This window comes from Gymnoscopelus microlampas (assembly GCF_963454915.1).
Source record: "Gymnoscopelus microlampas genome assembly, chromosome: 18".
In the NCBI taxonomy this organism is placed as follows: domain Eukaryota; kingdom Metazoa; phylum Chordata; class Actinopteri; order Myctophiformes; family Myctophidae; genus Gymnoscopelus; species Gymnoscopelus microlampas.
Window position 1 is genome coordinate 21184661 of NC_139955.1, and position 19247 is coordinate 21203907.

Genomic DNA, 19247 nt, shown 5'->3' on the forward strand with positions numbered 1-19247 from the left:
CCTTGTTATCATTCTTGAAATCTTTGACGGTGCAGGAAACAGGTTTACATGGGCAATGAACTGATTAATTACCATGATTACAATATAACATAAAACTGCATGGTTGTACACGTATACATGTCATATTGGGCACAAATGGTATAGCAGCAAAAAAGAGTGTAGTCTGTCTCTTTATACATGGGTTACAGTAGTACAGTGTATTTGTAGAAAAAAATATTTGTTTAGAATGTACATTTGAAATGAAGTTACAAATACACTTTTATATACAAGATGGTTATTATATATTATAAAATGCTATACACTTTAATAGGGGGTGTCTAAAATCTACTAAGACACTGGAGGCTAGCATAGCACTACCATTACAGTACAATGTGTACACAGTAAAATCCTTCATATTAATCTAACTCTGAAGAGTGTACAAACGGAATGAAAGACCCTTAAAGGTCCAGTTGGTTCCATTTGTACACTCTTCAGAGTTAAATGAAAACTGGGATTTTACTGTGTATGTAGAAACAAAGCACATCGATAATAGATACTCAAACGGTATATGAAGATAGATTAATATCTCCAGAGCCATGTATCTCAAAGAGTTGTGACTTTGAGAATCTCAAATCAATCTGGTGGCCTCATTAGCTCCTAAGGCTTCCTGACCGAATGTTGAATAATCTGATGTGGTTAATATTGTTGGGAACAACCAAGGAGCAGTGTTTTTTGGCAAACATTATTTAGTAATACAAAATGTGTTCCAGGAAGTAATGGCTGGTTTCCCAGGGGGTTGAAAAAGGTTCCAGACTGCTCAATGTCACAATTCCTTTAGATGGAATGTTGTTGATATGTCATGTACAGTGTACTGAATAAATAGAGCTTCGCAATTGCAGTTTATTTGCTCCTTTGAGTCTGTATTCAACTAAAGGTTCTCCCATGGACCAATATGTGCTTTGCAATCTCAAACAGTGCAATCTCAACTTGAATTTCAGGGACTGTGGTCTCCCAAAACATTTCCAACCAAAGTACGTCTTTACCTAATGAAAACTATATACTGTGGTAAAAGGCATGTTAATTGAGATTTTTAATCACTTGAAACCCAGTGTCCCTATTCTGGGGAAAACGTTCAATGAAAATTGCAGATCTACAAGCTCACAATGCATTGAGAGCTTGTAGATTGGCTATTTTCGGCGAAGGTGTTTGGTTTAAAGTAAAATAGGAGCAGAAGACCCTGGGGGACCTCGGTCGACTAAGAATGTAGGGTTTAAGGGGTTTAAGAGGTTATGTAAATATAGATGATTCTATAAATGAAACAGTTTGTACAAGGACAGGTGTTTATGAATCAGCAAGAGGAACATACCCCAAACATCAAATTGTCTTAATCTTCAGGTTTAAGGCTACAAAGGCTTTGGGAAACCAACTCCTGTTCCAGGCTCACACACAGTGTCTGGTCAGAGGACAAATTCAATTCACCAAAAAGAATAAACGTTTTCCTTCAGATTGTTGAGAAAATATATTTACAGGGCTTCTGTGTAATCTTAATAGTCCAACTGATGATACCTGACCACAAGTCTGCTGCTGCTCAACTAGAGTAGACTCACCTCTATATGCCAGGGCCTGTGCTTATTGCCAAATGTCAATAAAAAACTGCTATAATCATAGAGAGGTCTGAAATCAACAAAGGAACGTAACAACAGTGCTCTAATACTTGGGTATTAATGTGTAAGAAAGAGGTAGTGATTGAAGAATTGATTGACAAAGTTACATCAAACATCAAATATCAAACACCAATCATCACTTCTCTGTTTTACGACAAGAAGAATCCGGTAGAGAGAGGTGGTGGAGTCTATATGACAAATAATAATTTGTGTAATCCTGGGGGAATTAAACATTTCTCGCGATCATGCAAAGCAGACCTGGAATACCTCCCCATCCTATGTCGCCCCATTACCCCCTGCGAGAATTCACAACAGTAATCTGCATCGCTGTTTACATTCACCCGCAGGCAAACACAGATACAGCTCTGTCCCTACTGCATGACGAAATAAACAGAATACAAATCAAGCATTCAAATGCTGCATTGATGGTAATGGGAGATTTTAATCAGGTCCAAAAAAAGTAATGCCAAATATTTACCAATATGTTCAATGCCCCACCAGGAATGATCAAGGCTTCTTGCATTCCTTCCTGGATCTGGCACATTTTACACTGCTGCTAAAGCTATATCTATGCCTGTCTTAAGAGGTTTATCATTACCTGCTGCTCTACCTTTACTTTAACTTAGTTTCTATCTTATCTATACATTTTTTACTTCATTACATCCAGAATTATTTATTTTCTATTTTGTATTGTTTGTCTCTGTGTCCCACCAACATTTCGCTGCTTGTACCTGTATGAGTAAGTGACAAAAATAAATCCCCCTCGATTCTCTTGACATCAATGAACTTCAGCGCGGGAAAAAAAATAAACTAATCACGATAGAGTTTAGGAACTGAGTTTAACATACAGGTCACCGAAAGAAATATTTATGACTGAGATACTGCTTTTCAGACTATGGACTGCACTCGAGATTCCCTGAAGTGTTCGGAGCCCTAAAATGAAGCATGGCCCTTTGTTTGCCTTGGTGCAGGACTCTTAATGCTGAGATACCTAAACTAAATGAGTGTCACAACAGGATTTCACCTCCTCAATCTGTCATTATGATGTGTTCACATCAATTAACCTCTGGATGTAGCTAATTCTGCTGACCGGCAATCAGTTCCAAGCCCTCACCTCATGGTTCAAATCCCCACCTCCCACCCAGCAGCCCTCCAGTCATGAACTGACATGGAGTAAAAAAAAAGAGATCCAGTCAGAATATAAACAAGTCATGTTCCAAATGAACAACGCTCTTTCCATCCCGGCCCTACCAACAGCAAAAACAGCCATGTTTTCCTTCAGCTTCACTGGGAACGGGTATTTGCTTAGATTCCGTGCACCACAGACAACACTGCTCGGCTGATTATTTGAATTACACATTAAAATGTATATAGTCTCCCATTCTGTAGCTTATGAGAGCCGTCTCTGTTTAAATCCAATTCATTTGGGTATAGGTTTAGACGGCCAGTGTGTACATAGTCGGCCACCCAGTGTGACTCTTTATGCGAATGGATTAGAGATAAACAAAAACAAAACAAAGAAACATTCTGCATTATAAAACATCTTTCAATCAACAGGACATAATTATAATGAAATACAAAATAGAAAACCAAGTGTACAATAGCTATTGCTTTACAACGTCACAAAGAAAAACAGAATACAAACACCTGGCATATTTGCACACGTGATGTGGTATGGAAAAGAAAAGCTTATGTTTACTTGCATTCAATTCACATTACGAGTGATTGTATGTACTGGGTAAATATGTATGTGCCTGTGCCTGCTCTCGAAGAGAAAGTGAGAGATTGTGTCTTTGCGTATGTTCACAGTCACACTTGCAATATTGGCTGTGTGTCTTTGTAAGTGTGAAGGTTTGTGTGTGTGTGTGTGTGTGTGTGTGTGTGTGTGTGTGTGTGTGCGTGAGAAGCAGTGGACAGGCGCCAGGCCTCATTATTGTCATTCCCCTCACTGCCCTGACGAGGCAAACGGCTGCTTTTCAATCGGGGAGCTGAGGAGAAGATGGAGACAAAAGGCCCAAGTAAAACAAACGACAGAAAGCGGATCGGAGAGCCAGCCTATGGCCATATGTGCTGAATGAAACTGAGGAGACTGGCGGCCGGGATAACCCATGTGGGCCTTTCAGTGAATTGGGGACCACACAGATATACCCCAGTCCTGTATTCAGCTCAACTATAGGTCCACACACACAAGGATGCAAGTTGACCCCCCATCATGCTAAACACGCATGCCCTATGAGTGCATGTGTGTCTGTGTCTGTATATGAACATCCATATACTGTATGTGTGTCCAATCGCCACATGATCTGTTAGCTCTAGTCTTTCAAATCCATCCATGTTCACTCCATATACTGTTATGTCCCCCCTCGCTTCAGCATAGTTCTTTTCCCCAAAAACACTTCTCAACAGGCTCCTTTTAAAGAATGAAACATTCTGGATCCCTCCATATGGCCGTCTTCCCTCATTGTCACCCAGCCAGGTGATCATTATCCACATTATTCTTGCATGGCATAGTCATCATTGTATCCATTTTTGAATTCTCACAAATTCCATGGCTCCGTACATATTCCCTAGCATATCTCCAAGCAACATCAGACGGTGTTGTGGATATTTTAGTCCAGAGGCCAGCTCTTGCCTTGCTCACAGATGCCACCCACTTCCATATATTTGTCAAAGTCATCAATATGCTGCCCAACAGTCACTCCACTTCTGGAATACGAGTGTGACTTTACATGCATACAGTGTGTGTGGATTGACAGAAGCAGCAGAGAAGCTATATGTGACGATACGGTTTTTGACTGCACATACACAAACACGGCCATTAACACTGTGTACTGTGTGTACACACTATACATGTACAATTATATTCAGCTTGTAAAGCTGCAGGTGTAGCATTATGGGTTATTCAGGGCTCATCCCCAGTACGTCCTTTAGTTTGAGGTTCTGAATGTCCAAAAGTCTATATGATCCATAACACTGCTGCAGAGGATGGATGATGAATCAGCAAGAGGTGAAGTGGACTGATATATCACCGTCTCATGGCATCACATCTGGAACCAGTAAAAGAAAAGGTTTAGATCATTTCGGGGACCGAACCAGTCAACACAATGTCCTATACAAATGAAGGCAAAAAAGGAGTAAAATACCATGAACATTCTTTGAACATTTGATGATTTTGGCTGATACAGTGCAGCACAGCACGTGGCCAATTTTGAAGTCAACATTTTCAATCTCCCTGTATAATGGACATTAGAGCTATGTATAAAAACTAGAGGACTGATGTAAAATCCCCGGCCATTCATTTCAATGAAGGTTGCTCACCCAACGCATGCTCCTCTCGGAGTACACTCTCTTCCGGAGTTGACACCAACACTGGTGCCAATAGAGCATGCGTACAAAGGTTTCAGGCCATAGAAGCATGTCCTTTATGCACTAAGCTTGCAATACCAGACTTGGCCGCTAGTTCATTGTTCATTGGTAATAGAGGCTCTGTTTCCCGTTATTTTACACTGGCCTCAGTGAAAAACAAAATGATGAGGAAGTAGGAAGGCTGGATGTGAGACACAGAGAATAACATTCTGGCAGGGTTTATCCGACACAGGGGGTGATGTGGGTCCATAGACAATTGACTTTTTAACCACTAGAACAGTGGTTCTCAAACCTTTTCATGTCAAGGACCCCCAAAATGATATGTATTTGGCCGTGGACCCCCATCTCAAAATATTTTGTTCCAGGGGCCCCCAGAAGTTAAGATTTGAGTTACAAATGTTTCGATTCAAAAATATATTCAAAGATTTGCACTTTCACAAGTTTTCAAAAATAGCAGAACTACAAGCACGACACTCAGTGCCACGCTATGAGCTTGTATATCTGCTGTCTTTGAATAGCCAAACTATGAAATATGGTTACAGTGGTTGAAATGATTGTGAAACTATATTTAATGAAAATGCTGCGGACCCCCTGGTAACCCTCCAAGGACCCCTGGGGGTCGCCGGACCCCACCTTGAGTACCAATGCACTACAACATCACAAGTTAGCTTGTAATCATTCTTCCAGATGTCTCAAAACACAAAAAGTGTGACTTTTGATTTGAACAGACCTGCAACGGTGAGGGTTGAGCATCCTGCCTTTTTGGCTGCAATGCTCAGGGGTGATGGTACAGCGGCACCGACATGAACCCACCTCTAGCACCCACTTCCTCCCCGGGCAAGGTGGGCAGCGAGGCCCCTGTGACGGAGATGGGGTGGGGGGAGGTGGTGTTGGAGGGAGGAGGGTTGGGGGAGGAGGGCTCAGAAGAGCAGGGGTCCTGGTTGGGGGTTAAGAAAGGTTTGGTTAGCGGTGGAGCACTTTCATTAAATATGAAATTCAACAGCTTATTAATGCAACCTGGTAATGCAGCTTTGGAATAAAGTGACCAGATGAAATCTGTTATTTTAGGCAACTATGGAGTATAAATTAGGCTTCTGGGAATTTGGAAGGTTTCCAGTTCGACCCTCGGCTCACCAAGGGGAAGTGTCGAAGTGTCCCTGAGCAACATACTTAACCCTAACAGCGATCCCCTCCTGGGTGCTTATCTGAGCCATCTGAGCAGCCATCTGCTGGGTGAAGCAGAAAAAAGCAATTTCACCTCCGCCGGGGACCCGAAAATATTCCCTTTCCTTTCCTCAATGTAGACAAACTCTTTTTGTAACCTGTAACAGAGCTAGCACTGTGCGTCTCTCTATCTGGCTGCATCTCAGGTCCTTAAAAAACATCCTTGTTTCCCTCACTTGTGTTCTTTCCGTCTTAGTCTTAGTCTCAGTCCCTCCATGGATGCATCTCTTTAGAAGTAAATAAAGGCTACATGTTTAAATATCCATGAAGGCTGCAGGTGCTCCTATACATTTCTTTTGGAAATTAGTAGTTGTTTATTCTTTTTTTACACAATTATACTGAGCCATACAGTTAATTCATTGTGACTTTTAAATCTCAGTTAATAGTGAAACCGGTTAATAGTCCCATCCCTAGACCTGAGACGCAGCCTCTGTCAGTTGCTATGGCTGTGTAGACTGTAAAGATACCCATGAGGCCTATGACCCCGCCCCCTAGAAGTCCTTAATTCTCTGTGAGGCTGAGAAAGGTGCCTGCGTCAGTGAGTTCATTAAACGGGCCTGGTCCTGCCTCAGTCCTTCTGGGAGGCCTGGGAGGCCAGTGCCTTTAATAAAGTTACTTAATGAGGCAGAGAGAGGCCATCTTTGTTCAGGTCCCAGTGACCGCAGCAAATTAGCCGCAGATTTCACACCTGCCAGGGCCTGAATGGAGCCGGGTCTGAGTGATGGATGGGCTATGAGAGATGCTGCTTCCAAACGGGGTGAGGTCTGACTGCTGGGGCCGGAAATGAACTGACATAATAGTTATGACCGGAGCAGATGAAAAAGAGAAAGGGAAAGCAACGATTTTATCCATCTCTTTTTCATCGAGCGACACTATCGTAGGACAAGTAAAAATTAGCTGTTATTCTCCATGTTCTGCATTGGTCATGGGAATGTCAGAACACACAATTATAATTATATTATGCCCCCCCCTTTGCAGTCCCAATTATTCACAGTAAAATAGTAAATTTTAACTCAGAGAGTGTACAAATGGAACCAAATGGACCCTAACGGGTTGAACTATCAAAGTTAAATGCCTGTGTTCAATGCCTGTGTTCCCATTCTCTACACTACAGGCATGAAATTCCAAAGTATAATAGTAGTCACTTAAATAAGTTCCCTCCCATTGATTGTTAGCTTCCAAATGGCTCAAAAAGCCTACATTTTTGCATGGTACGTAAGGGGTCTCAACCTACATCTTTCTGATGGTTTTTGTTTTCTTCCGTTTGGATTTTCCCCTCTCCCTTTTCCTGCCTTTCGTTGTTGGCTTGGGATCGGGCCTGGAAGTCAGAAACAGAGGAAGGTTAGACAATAAAATATTAAGATTGTACATGCAAAAAGGTTACAAAGCCATGCACATCTAAATAATAAATGCTGTACAGAACATCTGAAAACGGAAAGATCAAATCAATCAACAATCATAACACACACACGCACGCACGCACCCACCCACCCACCCACGCACGCACGCACACACACACACACACACACACACACACACACACACACACACACACACACACACACACACACACACACACACACACACACACACACACACACACACACACACACACACACACACACACACACACACACACACACACACACACACACACACCAGCTGAACCTTTCCAGTAGAATATCAATTTCCAGTACAATATCAATACTTGTACCCATTAAAACCAGTAAAGCTTCTGTAGGTCTTTCAGGTCTTAATAGGTTAAAAAAGTATCACTCTCTCTCTCTTTCTGGCTTTGAACACAGAGTGTCCGACTCTGCTCATGTCTTGTCTTTCACCATGTATTGTGGACTAATTTGCGTGGACTTCTAATGTGTTATCATGGGTGCATGAGTCTGTGTCATCAATCAGTAGAGAGCACCTGGCAGGGAAGATAATACCGTCTCTATGGCGACAACAGGATGTGAGATGACCCAGGGGATACTGGGTTGGAGTCACACAGATGACAACTCTTTGAGAGGTACACACACACGCACGCACGCACGCACGCACGCACGCACGCACGCACGCACGCACGCACGCACGCACGCACGCACGCACGCACGCACGCACGCACGCACGCACGCACGCACACACACACACACACACACACACACACACACACACACACACACACACACACACACACACACACACACACACACACACACACACGTACTGTAAGCATGTACACGCACAAGCACACACATTTCAGTCATTTACGTCCACATCATAACAGGAAGCCCGGGGACATAAACATTAAAGATGCAATCAGATGTTTTGCTGGACCTGCCAGAATGTATCACACAAACAAACATTAGAGATCCTGAAAATGATGCCCGTCTTGCACTGTTCAGCTAACACTAGCTGACACTGGACAGTGTGTGGCCATCTCTAAAGACAGTAGACTTCCTTTACCATTATCCTTCACATGATGGCTTCTGCAAGGGGTTCTCAAACACTCGTCCACTGGTCACCATCACCAAACACCAAAAACACAAAAAGCTGACATGATGACTGACCCTGTTTGGGTTGAAATGGCTTGCTTAGCAGTTCAACATGACCACCCACCTCTTCTACCTTATCTATGCCATCATATGATACACAAACAAACCCCTATCTTAGAAACAACAACATGACAGAGGCACTTCACCTCTGACCTGACATTAGCCTTGATGACAAACCCTCTCTCTGAATAAACTGATGGTGGATGTGTCAAACATTTACAAGAACACAATAATCTACTTCCAGGGGGCTTGATTTCCAGCCTTGCTGCTAAACTTTAGCTGATGGGTCAGTGTATAATAACACCTTCCTTGCATACATAATTATGTATGCATTGTTTCATTATTGCACAGTGAGCTGTGCAAAGCACATAGACAGCCAACAGACAAAACAGCCCATCTAATGCTATTTTCAAATAAGCGTTGTCAGATTCCCATTTCCTCTTTTCAGTTGACCTAGACCTAGACCATTTTACCCTGGGTTTCTGTCTGCTGATCTTTCCATTCCTTGGTTGATTGAACACTCTGCACTCCAGACTCTGCACTTAAGCGTTAATGTCTACTTCCTCAGTGACAGGGCAGGTCTACTTACATCCCATAAGCTGTGGGTTGATAGGGTGTAAGGGTAGTTCGAGTTCAAGTTTAAGTCCTTTATTTATTTTTCACATGCAAATAATACAGCCAGTAGTAACACTGTCTGCAGGCAGTGAAATGCTTGTACTCTCCGAGCTTACCTCAACAGTGTGAAGAAAAGCTTGCACTACCAGCATTACTATGACGGTATATGTGATATTAAATAGTGATAATGTAAACTGTTTAGCACTGTGAGATGGGGGACAGCTGATTTAAGCAGTCACACCTGGCCTGAGTCAAACAGGTTGGACTCAGAGCTACTGTAGGTGTAAAACTCTGTTGTGCATTGAGGCACACAAGATAAATCATCCCCACAAACATCCAGGGAGAGAAAGCCTCTGTCATGACAGGTCAGGTATCTGGCTTTTATCTTTTTTATTTCCTTGTGGCTATCTACGACATGATACACCAAGGCATGGCAAGCAGTTTGTGGGTACTCAAAAATAAAGATTTGACATGAAACCTTAGCTGTCGTTAAAATCATAATAGCTGATAACATCACAAAAGTAATTTCACACATAAACAATACTACTGGCCTAACCACATATCTACAAGCAACTTAATTCATAAATATATAAATTGCGACGACTAGTGCCTAACCTTTTTTGTCAACAAAGTCTATATATTTTCGCCAAACTTGCATGAATTAAACTACATTATTCATCCTGTTGCTTATAACAACCATTAACTCTCAGTCTCAAGGACCCCTTGGCATCCTTGGAACCAAATTTGGGAACCAGTGGAATACCATGGCCAGCTGCTGGCACATGTAACTAATTGTTCATGAGTTCCCTTGAGCTACATGAGAGCTGTGGTGTTGTTCAGTTTGTCGTTGACTCTAATCACAAGTGCCATATGCCTATAAAATGAACACTCCCCTGGTCGCCCTGTCATCATCAACATCAGTGTCAGAATCCCCACTACGGGGTTGAATGTGATTTGACATAACTACAAACAACTGCAACAGGGATGCAATGTCACTCTCTCACACACACACACACACACACACACACACACACACACACACACACACACACACACACACACACACACACACACACACACACACACACACACACACACACACACACACACACACACACACACACACACACACACACACACATTGATCGAGATGCGTTTAAGGGGTAAAGCTTTACCTTGTAGTGGTTGGTGACTGGAGCTCTTCTTTTACTCTACACATAAAGACAACTGTGTCAGGATGCACAGTAAGGTCCAGTGTTAAAAATGGACCTGTAAGGTTCCATTTTTACATAAAGTTAAATTAACACTCTTACTGTGTACACACATACAGTACATAGTAGATGGCAAACAACATGTACAGTATACAGTGTGGGCATGCGCTTTAATGGGTACTCACCTACACTCACACTGGCTATGCTCAATGAAGGGCAGTTCAATGAGTTCATGCTTCATGAAGGAGGTCCTCATTAGCTGTAGAAAGCCAGAAATAATTACATAGATTCAAACATCCTCTCAGCGTTCACCATTATTACAGTGTTTATACATTAGCTTTTCTGTTCTTCGCTTTATTACTCTGCCCACTGCAGTGCACGACAGGGTATGAATGTGTTTGAACTCCTAGATAACTCGATTTTCATAAAACGTTTTGGAAATGATCAGTAGGCTGCCCGAAGAGATTTACTTCGAATTGAAAATGTCAACGGCCAATGGGCATATTCTCATGCAATTTGTTGAGAATGATCAGTAGGCTACTTAGAGATGATTAACTTTCAGGTTGAAAGTTATATCTCAGGAATGGATTATGTATAAGTATATCGATGCACTATAAAAGGTGAGGTCATATGCATGAACATCCATATTTGTGTGTATGCGAGCATGTATGAACATCCATCTCTTTGTCTGTACGCACCTCCATGGTGAGTGTGTGTGTGAGTGAGGGCACACACTCCAGGGCCTCATCGGCACAGCAGCCTCCGCAGCGTCTCACCGACACACAGGCCGGAACAAAAAGGTGGTGTGTTTCCCCCGGCAACTCTTGCCACACCTCCACCAGAGTGTCCCGTGGCTCACAGCCACTCCGAGAGTATACCTCCAACCACCGACGCACTGAGAGAGAGAGAGAGAGAGAGAGAGAGAGTGAGAGAGAGAGAGAGAGAGAGAGAGAGAGAGAGAGAGAGAGAGAGAGAGAGAGAGGGGGAGAGAGAGGGGGAGAGAGAGGGGGAGAGAGAGAGAGAGAGAGAGGGGGAGAGAGAGGGGGAGAGAGAGGGGAGAGAGAGAGAGAGAGAGAGAGAGAGAGAGAGAGAGAGAGAGAGAGAGAGAGAGAGAGAGAGAGAGAGAGAGAGAGAGAGAGAGAGAGAGAGAGAGAGAGAGAGAGGGGGAGAGAGAGGGGGAGAGAGAGAGGATTAGACAGAGACATGGATAAAGAAAGAGAGAGAAAGGATGGAATTTAAAAAAAAAGGAAAACAAAAAAACAAAAAACAAAGAAGGATGACGAAAGAAAGAAGAAAGAAAGAAAGAAAGAAAGAAAGAAGTCGATAGCATGGAGAGTGAGCAATAGGCTGATTGAGAAAGGGGGCCATTGGACAAGGTGAGGATGATAAGAAAGGGGAAAACAAAGGAGAGGAAGATGAAGATACCACATCTTTAACTCTGAGATCTTTGAAGAAGAGATGGAACCGTACCTTCACGTCCCTCTCTGGACTTTGGGGAGTCTGCTGGTCGCCAGTGAGCAAGCTGAAGGGATAAAAGTAACGACTGGTATTATGTATTTGCAAAGCACTTTGCTGACAAGACCAAGAATTCCTCGTTTTTTTTCCACGCACGCACGCACGCACGCACGCACGCACGCACGCACGCACGCACGCACGCACGCACGCACGCACGCACGCACGCACACACACACACACACACACACACACACACACACACACACACACATTGGGGGGCAGGTCCCCCTGGTGGGGCCCCATCCACACTGGGATCTAACTAACACTCTTTTACCTTGTATTGAATGTTAAGCTTTAATAACTCTGAGACTGAAAAAAAATACCTGTAAATTCTACAGTTGAATTCTACCATACTGCTACTACAGCTGTCAAGTCTGGTCTCAAGACCACATTTCGATGGTCTCGGCTGCAACTTTACTTGATTTGGACTCTGGATGCTTTTTCTTCTAATTTCTCCAAAGTTGGCTACTACAGCGAAAGAGATTAATTATCAATATAGGGGTGTCATTTTGGTTTAGTGCATTCTCAGATGTATTATTGAATTAACTATGTCATTATTGAATAGTTCATTACTATTATGTAATGTATGCGTAAACATGTTTTGCTTATTGAAAATGCTTTTTAGGGGTGACATACATGTTTGTTTGTATTTTGTCCCATTGACTTTGTGTGTCTGCAATTTGAAACTGGACCTAGACAAGTCTTCTAGCTTGCCAAAAGAAATGACCCCCCACTGTTTTTCTGTAAATATACATTAAATGCCTCTAGTATTGATGATTTAGTATTGTATAGTATTGTATATCTTTATATGTCTTGATGAATTGAATACGTAGGACCACAATGGAAACAAGCCCTCAGGGCTTTTTGTGTTATTATCCTTTAGCATTATTGTATAACTGTACCTCTGTGTACTTTTTGCAAACTGCAAATAAAGTATTCAATCAATAAATCAATCAATGTAATTTGAAAAATACAGACAAAAAACTTTTGCGAGAACAATCTATCTACGGTAAGTATTAGTTACATAGTAATGGTGTAATTTATTTACAGAATACAGAACATGATAAATGTAGTAGGTCTAATTTTGTCATAGTAACCAGTATCTCTTCCCATTATACCCAATTATGAGCATTTCAAAAGTGAGTAGTGCTATTTTTTTTATCTATTCAGATCATCTCAGCTTGTCATTTGTGCTTTACTTAAATTCACAAAAATCTAATTCTTCTGGTCTCTGTCTTGATTCTGTCTTGCACCACCCCCCCAGTCTCAGTGTTGACTTGCCCTCATTTAAGTGGTCTAGTATAGTGTTTCGAAAATGGGGTACATGTATTCCTAAGGGTATGCATGGCTCTAAAACAGGACTGTAAGTGGGTCTGTCTGTCTGTCTGGAGCTAATCTTGCAACTAGATGAACTAAACATGGAGAAGCAGCATTCAGTCACCACATATCTCAAACAAACTCACATAAACCTGCAGGTCTGCTACAACTCTCAGTTGTTTTAAATCAAAGCTGGAGCCTTTTCTGTTTAATGCTGACATTTACTATGTTTTTTTAATAATTTGTAATTTTATTCTAAAATGTTCTGTTTTATTTGCATTTATTTTTATTTCTTGTTTTTATTGTATTCAAATGTCCTTTAATGTTTCTTTTGCACTCACTTATAGCTCTTTCTTAATGCCTTGTGTTATAGAGCAAGGGTTCTCAAACTGCGAGGGTCAGGGGGGTCCCCAGATTATTAGCTTAATGTGCAACATTGTTTTCTCACTCAACAGTAAACAAACCAACATACAGTATAAGTGTATACATTTCTAAAGAGACAATTTAAGGACTTTTAAGAGTGTTTTAATACCTCTAAAAGTAACCAACAAATTATGCTATAAAAATGGTCAAACATTGGCCAAATTGACAAATATGACCTAAGAAAGAGGCGTTGTGAAAATAGCTGATCTGTGGAATCGAGTCAAACTAAATTTAAAGCCTCAACTCCTACAATTCCAAGTGCTTGTTATGGTGGGGGGTCCCCATTTCAAATTATGATTATTTTGGGGGGTCACGCCTGAAAAGTTTGGGAACCCTTGTTGTACATGAAAAGTCCCAATTTTGAGTTGAAAGGATGCAATTACTAATTGTGTGGGTGTAACGGAAAAGTAAGGTAATGATGAGTAGTGTAACAAGTTACTTTTGGCAGGGAGTAAAGTAATAATATTATTTTCGAAACGAATAATGAGCAATATATATTTTGAGTAAGGGGCCCAACACTGTTTGGAACACAGTTCTTATATGACGCGATTTCCTAAGATTCTAAGATTTCCCTATGGGATTTTCAATGTAGGAAAGACGTTGGGACTTCAGTAGTCTTGCAAACTGCAAACTCAGTGCCACATGTCTTGTACATATTGGCATATTGGTTAACATAGAGTACCACAATCGTTTGTTCAAATCTATACTTTTTGAAATATTTAACTTTAACTTTTGTTTTTAAATCACTTTTTAGAATGGAAGTCAAAGGGGCTTGGACGGTCCAAATTTTGAAGTGAATGACGGTTGAATCGGACTAAGTCATACGTCATAGATACTGCACGTCATAGACGACAGGTGTCATAGATTGGCCGCATGAAGTCCGAGATTCGCCGTTATTGGAACAAGTCTTGTTATTTTACTGTTAGGTTTAATCTGCTGACGTGTAAACCAAATTAAATCAAAACCTTGACTAGCACAACTGAATTGAAAGCAATACTTGTTGTTGCTGTTTTATTTTGAACACATTGACATCACAACGCTAGGTATACTCTTGGTTGCTTGTTTTTACGGGAAATGCACTTAAGACTTCTGGTGATTAGTAGTTTCGTTCCCTACCTATGTTGAATGCACTTATTGTAAGTCGCTTTGGATAAAAGCGTCTGCTAAATGACTGTAATGTAATGTAATGTAACAACTGGACTTACTGAAACATTATGCCCACCGTTTAAAATAAATCTGCTCAGAAGGCACTAATTGCAACTCTTTCACTCCATTTCTCAAGTTATATTCTTCAAAAGGTGGGTTGGGTTATCATATGCAAACAACTGATTTCTCTCTCGGTTTTCTAAGCAAAATGTTTAGTTAGTTAAAGGGAAATCAGGGAAAGAGGGTACTGACAATAAAAAAGATGGAGAACCTGGTAAAGAATACAGCATAGGTGTATAATATAGTACTGTATATTATTATGTCCATATAATGTCTGGCTCCCCTCATTGATCAAATTCCTACTTTCCAATATGATTTCTTTAATTATGTTTTGATATGTCAGGGCTTTAATGTACTTTAACTGTTACTCTTATAACAAATGCATAAGGTATCATGGCTTGGAAAATAGAAACTATATTGTATAGTTCTTTCTCTCTCTCACTCACACTCACACTCACACACACACACACACACACACACACACACACACACACACACACACACACACACACACACACACACACAGCCAGTGTTTGTGGGGACCAAGGCCACCTGTAAGGGAATGTAGACTTTGCCCAACATCCCCGCTCCACCCCCTTCACCAGCACACAACACACAGTTGTTTGGCCCACATTGATAGTAGTTCAGCTATAGGACTGTGGCCATTTTGTGAGTAGTAGCAATGACATGATTGGAGGTATTAAATAATTAGATGTGAGAAGTTAACAACAGGTAACATTATATTCCTCTTTCCTAATGTCATCCTCTGATAGTAGCTGTGTAGGACAAAATCAAATATCAATAATATTTTTGACCAAATATCTTAATATTGATATACTGTGATGATAATATTGCATTGTGACGATAATATAAATTCTATTTTTCAAAAATAGCAAAAAAAAACGCGTCCCATCGATACACGGTGTGAGCTTGTGCATCGCTATTTTTGTTATTTTTGACAATTTCTGTGTAAAATAAGGCTTAAGTGACTAAAACCAGAAAAAGAACACTTTTGCCATTCACAATATTAGGATACGCCTATCCCAGACGATATCTAGTCTCATATCACGATATCGATATAATATCAACCCTAGGGGTATTTTTATTTCTCTGTCAGATCGCTAGGGGACATCTGCTAGGAGCTGTATCTCTCTCTCTCACACACACACACACACACACACACACACACACACACACACACACACACACACACACACACACACACACACACACACACACACACACACACACACACACACACACACACACACACACACACACTATCACAGTGCCAGGCCCGAACCATCTGCAGTTGTGTTTCTATCTGTCTGACACCCTCTTTAGCCAGTCCCAGAAAACACACCGCAGATGGATCAAGATCCCTATGTGAGACAGGGGGTGTGTGTCAGACTGAGAGAGAGACCATAATTATAGTAGTGATGATACAATATGCATCATGCATTCACCATTATAGAAGGAGGACCCATAGAACAGGAGGAAAACATGCATTGCTGAGTGCTGTATGATGATGAAACAGATACAACATGCAGCTCAACAACGTCACCACTGGATCCCATGCTGCCTCCTTAGGGCATCACTTCATGATAGTCTCCCAATACATAAATAAGAAATCAGGCACATATATAGGTCTACCTCTGAGTGTGTGTGTGTGTGTGTGTGTGTGTGTGTGTGTGTGTGTGTGTGTGTGTGTGTGTGTGTGTGTGTGTGTGTGTGTGTGTGTGTGTGTGTGTGTGTGTGTGTGTGAGAGAGAGAGAAAGAGAGAGAGAGAGAGAGAGGTGGGGGAGAGAAATGGAAAGAGGGAGAGAGAGAGAGAGAGAGAGAGAGAAAAGAAAGAGGCTGTTCTCTTGGCAAATTATTATCAAACAGCTCATATGTCACTAGTACTACTGTATTTAGTGTTACAAAATGTGCCCTAGGCTAGGCCTACTGTATGCCAGCCATACCCTGCTGCCCATGTAGGACGCTACGCATCACAGGAGACTACAGTGAAATGACTGAACCATTCCACCACCAGCCTGCAAAGTGGCGTCAATGACCTAGGGGATAAGTTCTGTTCCACGACCACAACGGTGTACATTATCTACACAAGCATGCAATGCATGACAATGGCATGAGGAAACATAGCCAGACACATGTGTCATTCACGTACTGTGTCATCGTTGCAACAATATGGCAAAAGAAAAACATACACGATTAACTTAACTATCCTGTGTGAGATTTGAACATAATTCAGACAGTTGGGGTTAAATAGCCTTAGCTATACACATAGGCTACATACATACCTTGGCGTGGGACGAGGGTATTCGGGTGAGCAGCAGGAATTGAAACATTCCAAGAATAACTTGCAGCATAATCCCCATTGTGCAGTATAGTCCAAGATGTGGACCAATGATCCAAAAAGGTGATTTATTGTGTCTGTCTCCTTCAAACACGCAGATATTCCAATGTCATTCCACGGTGCCCCTGGCTTGGTGGGACACCTTAATAAGTGGCATTCTCAATCCCATAAACTTTACAATGTCTTGAATGTTTCATTTGGGCTAAAACATATATGGTATCTTAGCCTATTTTAAAGGCCAAGAAGCAGCCTGTTTCCTGATAATATTAGGATAATATCTAAATAGGCTGTAATATAGCTGTAGCTATAATTGTAAGTGTTTTGACAGCTTACCTCAAAGAGAAGTTTTAATAACGCACGCAATCCTATAATTGTAACACCTGTTTGTTGCGGACATGGCAAATCAATATTCCGTGGACATTTTGGTTAGACTTAAAGCAACTTTGAGTGACCGGACCCCCCTCCTCTAGTCTCTATTTCTAATGACCCCCCCTTTCCTCTAGTCACTATTTCTAACGCCAGTCAGTCTTATTGGTCAGAATCCCGTCCAACGGTCCAGGCATCCAGGGATTCATTCGGGTGGCGTGACTACAGGTCCGTGGCTAGTCTCACTGCGTGGTGCGATCATTAAATCCTGGTGCTGTTTGGAATCATCTAAATGACACGTTCATTCCCAAAAAGACCCAAAACGCTTAGAATCCCAGCCGGGGCAGCCACTGTCGCACGTTGTCACGCCACGGCAAAATGCATGACGTTTCCTCTCGAGGCGCATCTTCCCAGATGTAGGTATGATCCCCCTTCATGAATTATCCTGTAACAATGTAATCCACCGTTGACATCACATTACTCATCATCAGTCATCATTCATGCCCCCCGTGAAATGAGTGTCCGCGGATACAGAGGGCGTGTAGAAAGAAAGAAAGGGGTCCTCGTTTTAGTTGTTGTGGTGGGTCGGTCTCCTCGTTTCGTTTGCCCTTCAGATCAGAACACAAATCATGAGACACTCTCCGCAATTCCGCGCAACCGCTTCACTGCCAACTTTTTCAAAATGGGACGGCCACAGCACAGGTGTACTGTGTGTATATAGTCTGTCATAGGACCTCCTTTCAGTTCATTATTCAGCAGGTCAATGATTTACCTCTGCAACTAACTGCACATTGTAGATAATATCAAACATATTAATGAGGTAGGCTACTACATCAGAGCTCATTTAGACCATACCTATCTCAATGTCATCCAGTAGGTTATCACTTGTCACACTTTATTTGCACAGCTCTTGTCTCCGCCAGGCCGAAAGGCACGGCCGAGACTATGTTTTGCACCCTGTCCGTCCGGTCCGTCTGTCCGTGTGTGTATATTCCATCTGTGGACAGCTAATCTCCGGCACCTTTGGCTTGATCGCAACGAAACTGTGCACATACTCCCTGGATGCCAGAGCAGAACCTCTGCCCCAAATGTTTCAAATTGACCTGTCATAGCGCCACCAGGAGGCTGATTTGTGAAAAAATAAAATAAAATAAATGACAGTACTACTACAGATGTTGTCCAAACATCACGCAAATCGGTAGAGTATCTCTATAGTCATTAAACGAAACAGGACTTCCAGATTTTTCATATTCTATCCTGATTGGCTAAGATTGGCTTCCAAAGTTTGCAGGAGTGCTTTGTTTTGAACAAAATGTCTCAAATCATGAAAACAGCTTGCGATTTCAGTGAAATCTTGTAGCACATTCCCACTAGGCTGAGGAAGAAATACCTCGAAATCAGCCTCATGGTGGCGCTATAACAGGCCGATTTGCGTTTTTACCTATAACTGCACCAA

The 19247-nt window shown here is 41.8% G+C and overlaps 1 protein-coding gene across 1 annotated transcript; it reads right to left on the bottom strand.

The window, feature by feature from the left end:
• Positions 1-3671: 3671 nt before the first annotated feature.
• On the bottom strand, positions 3672-18449 carry vegfba (vascular endothelial growth factor Ba). The gene is made up of 8 exons (XM_084085580.1): positions 17370-18449; positions 12076-12127; positions 11304-11500; positions 10791-10864; positions 10570-10605; positions 7468-7551; positions 5740-5946; positions 3672-4690 (listed from the first exon to the last, which is right to left on the bottom strand). The coding sequence occupies exons 1-8, from the start codon at positions 17445-17447 to the stop codon at positions 4669-4671; spliced, it is 750 nt and encodes a 249-aa protein (XP_083941706.1). The 5' UTR covers positions 17448-18449; the 3' UTR covers positions 3672-4668.
• Between the last annotated feature and the right edge of the window lie 798 nt (positions 18450-19247).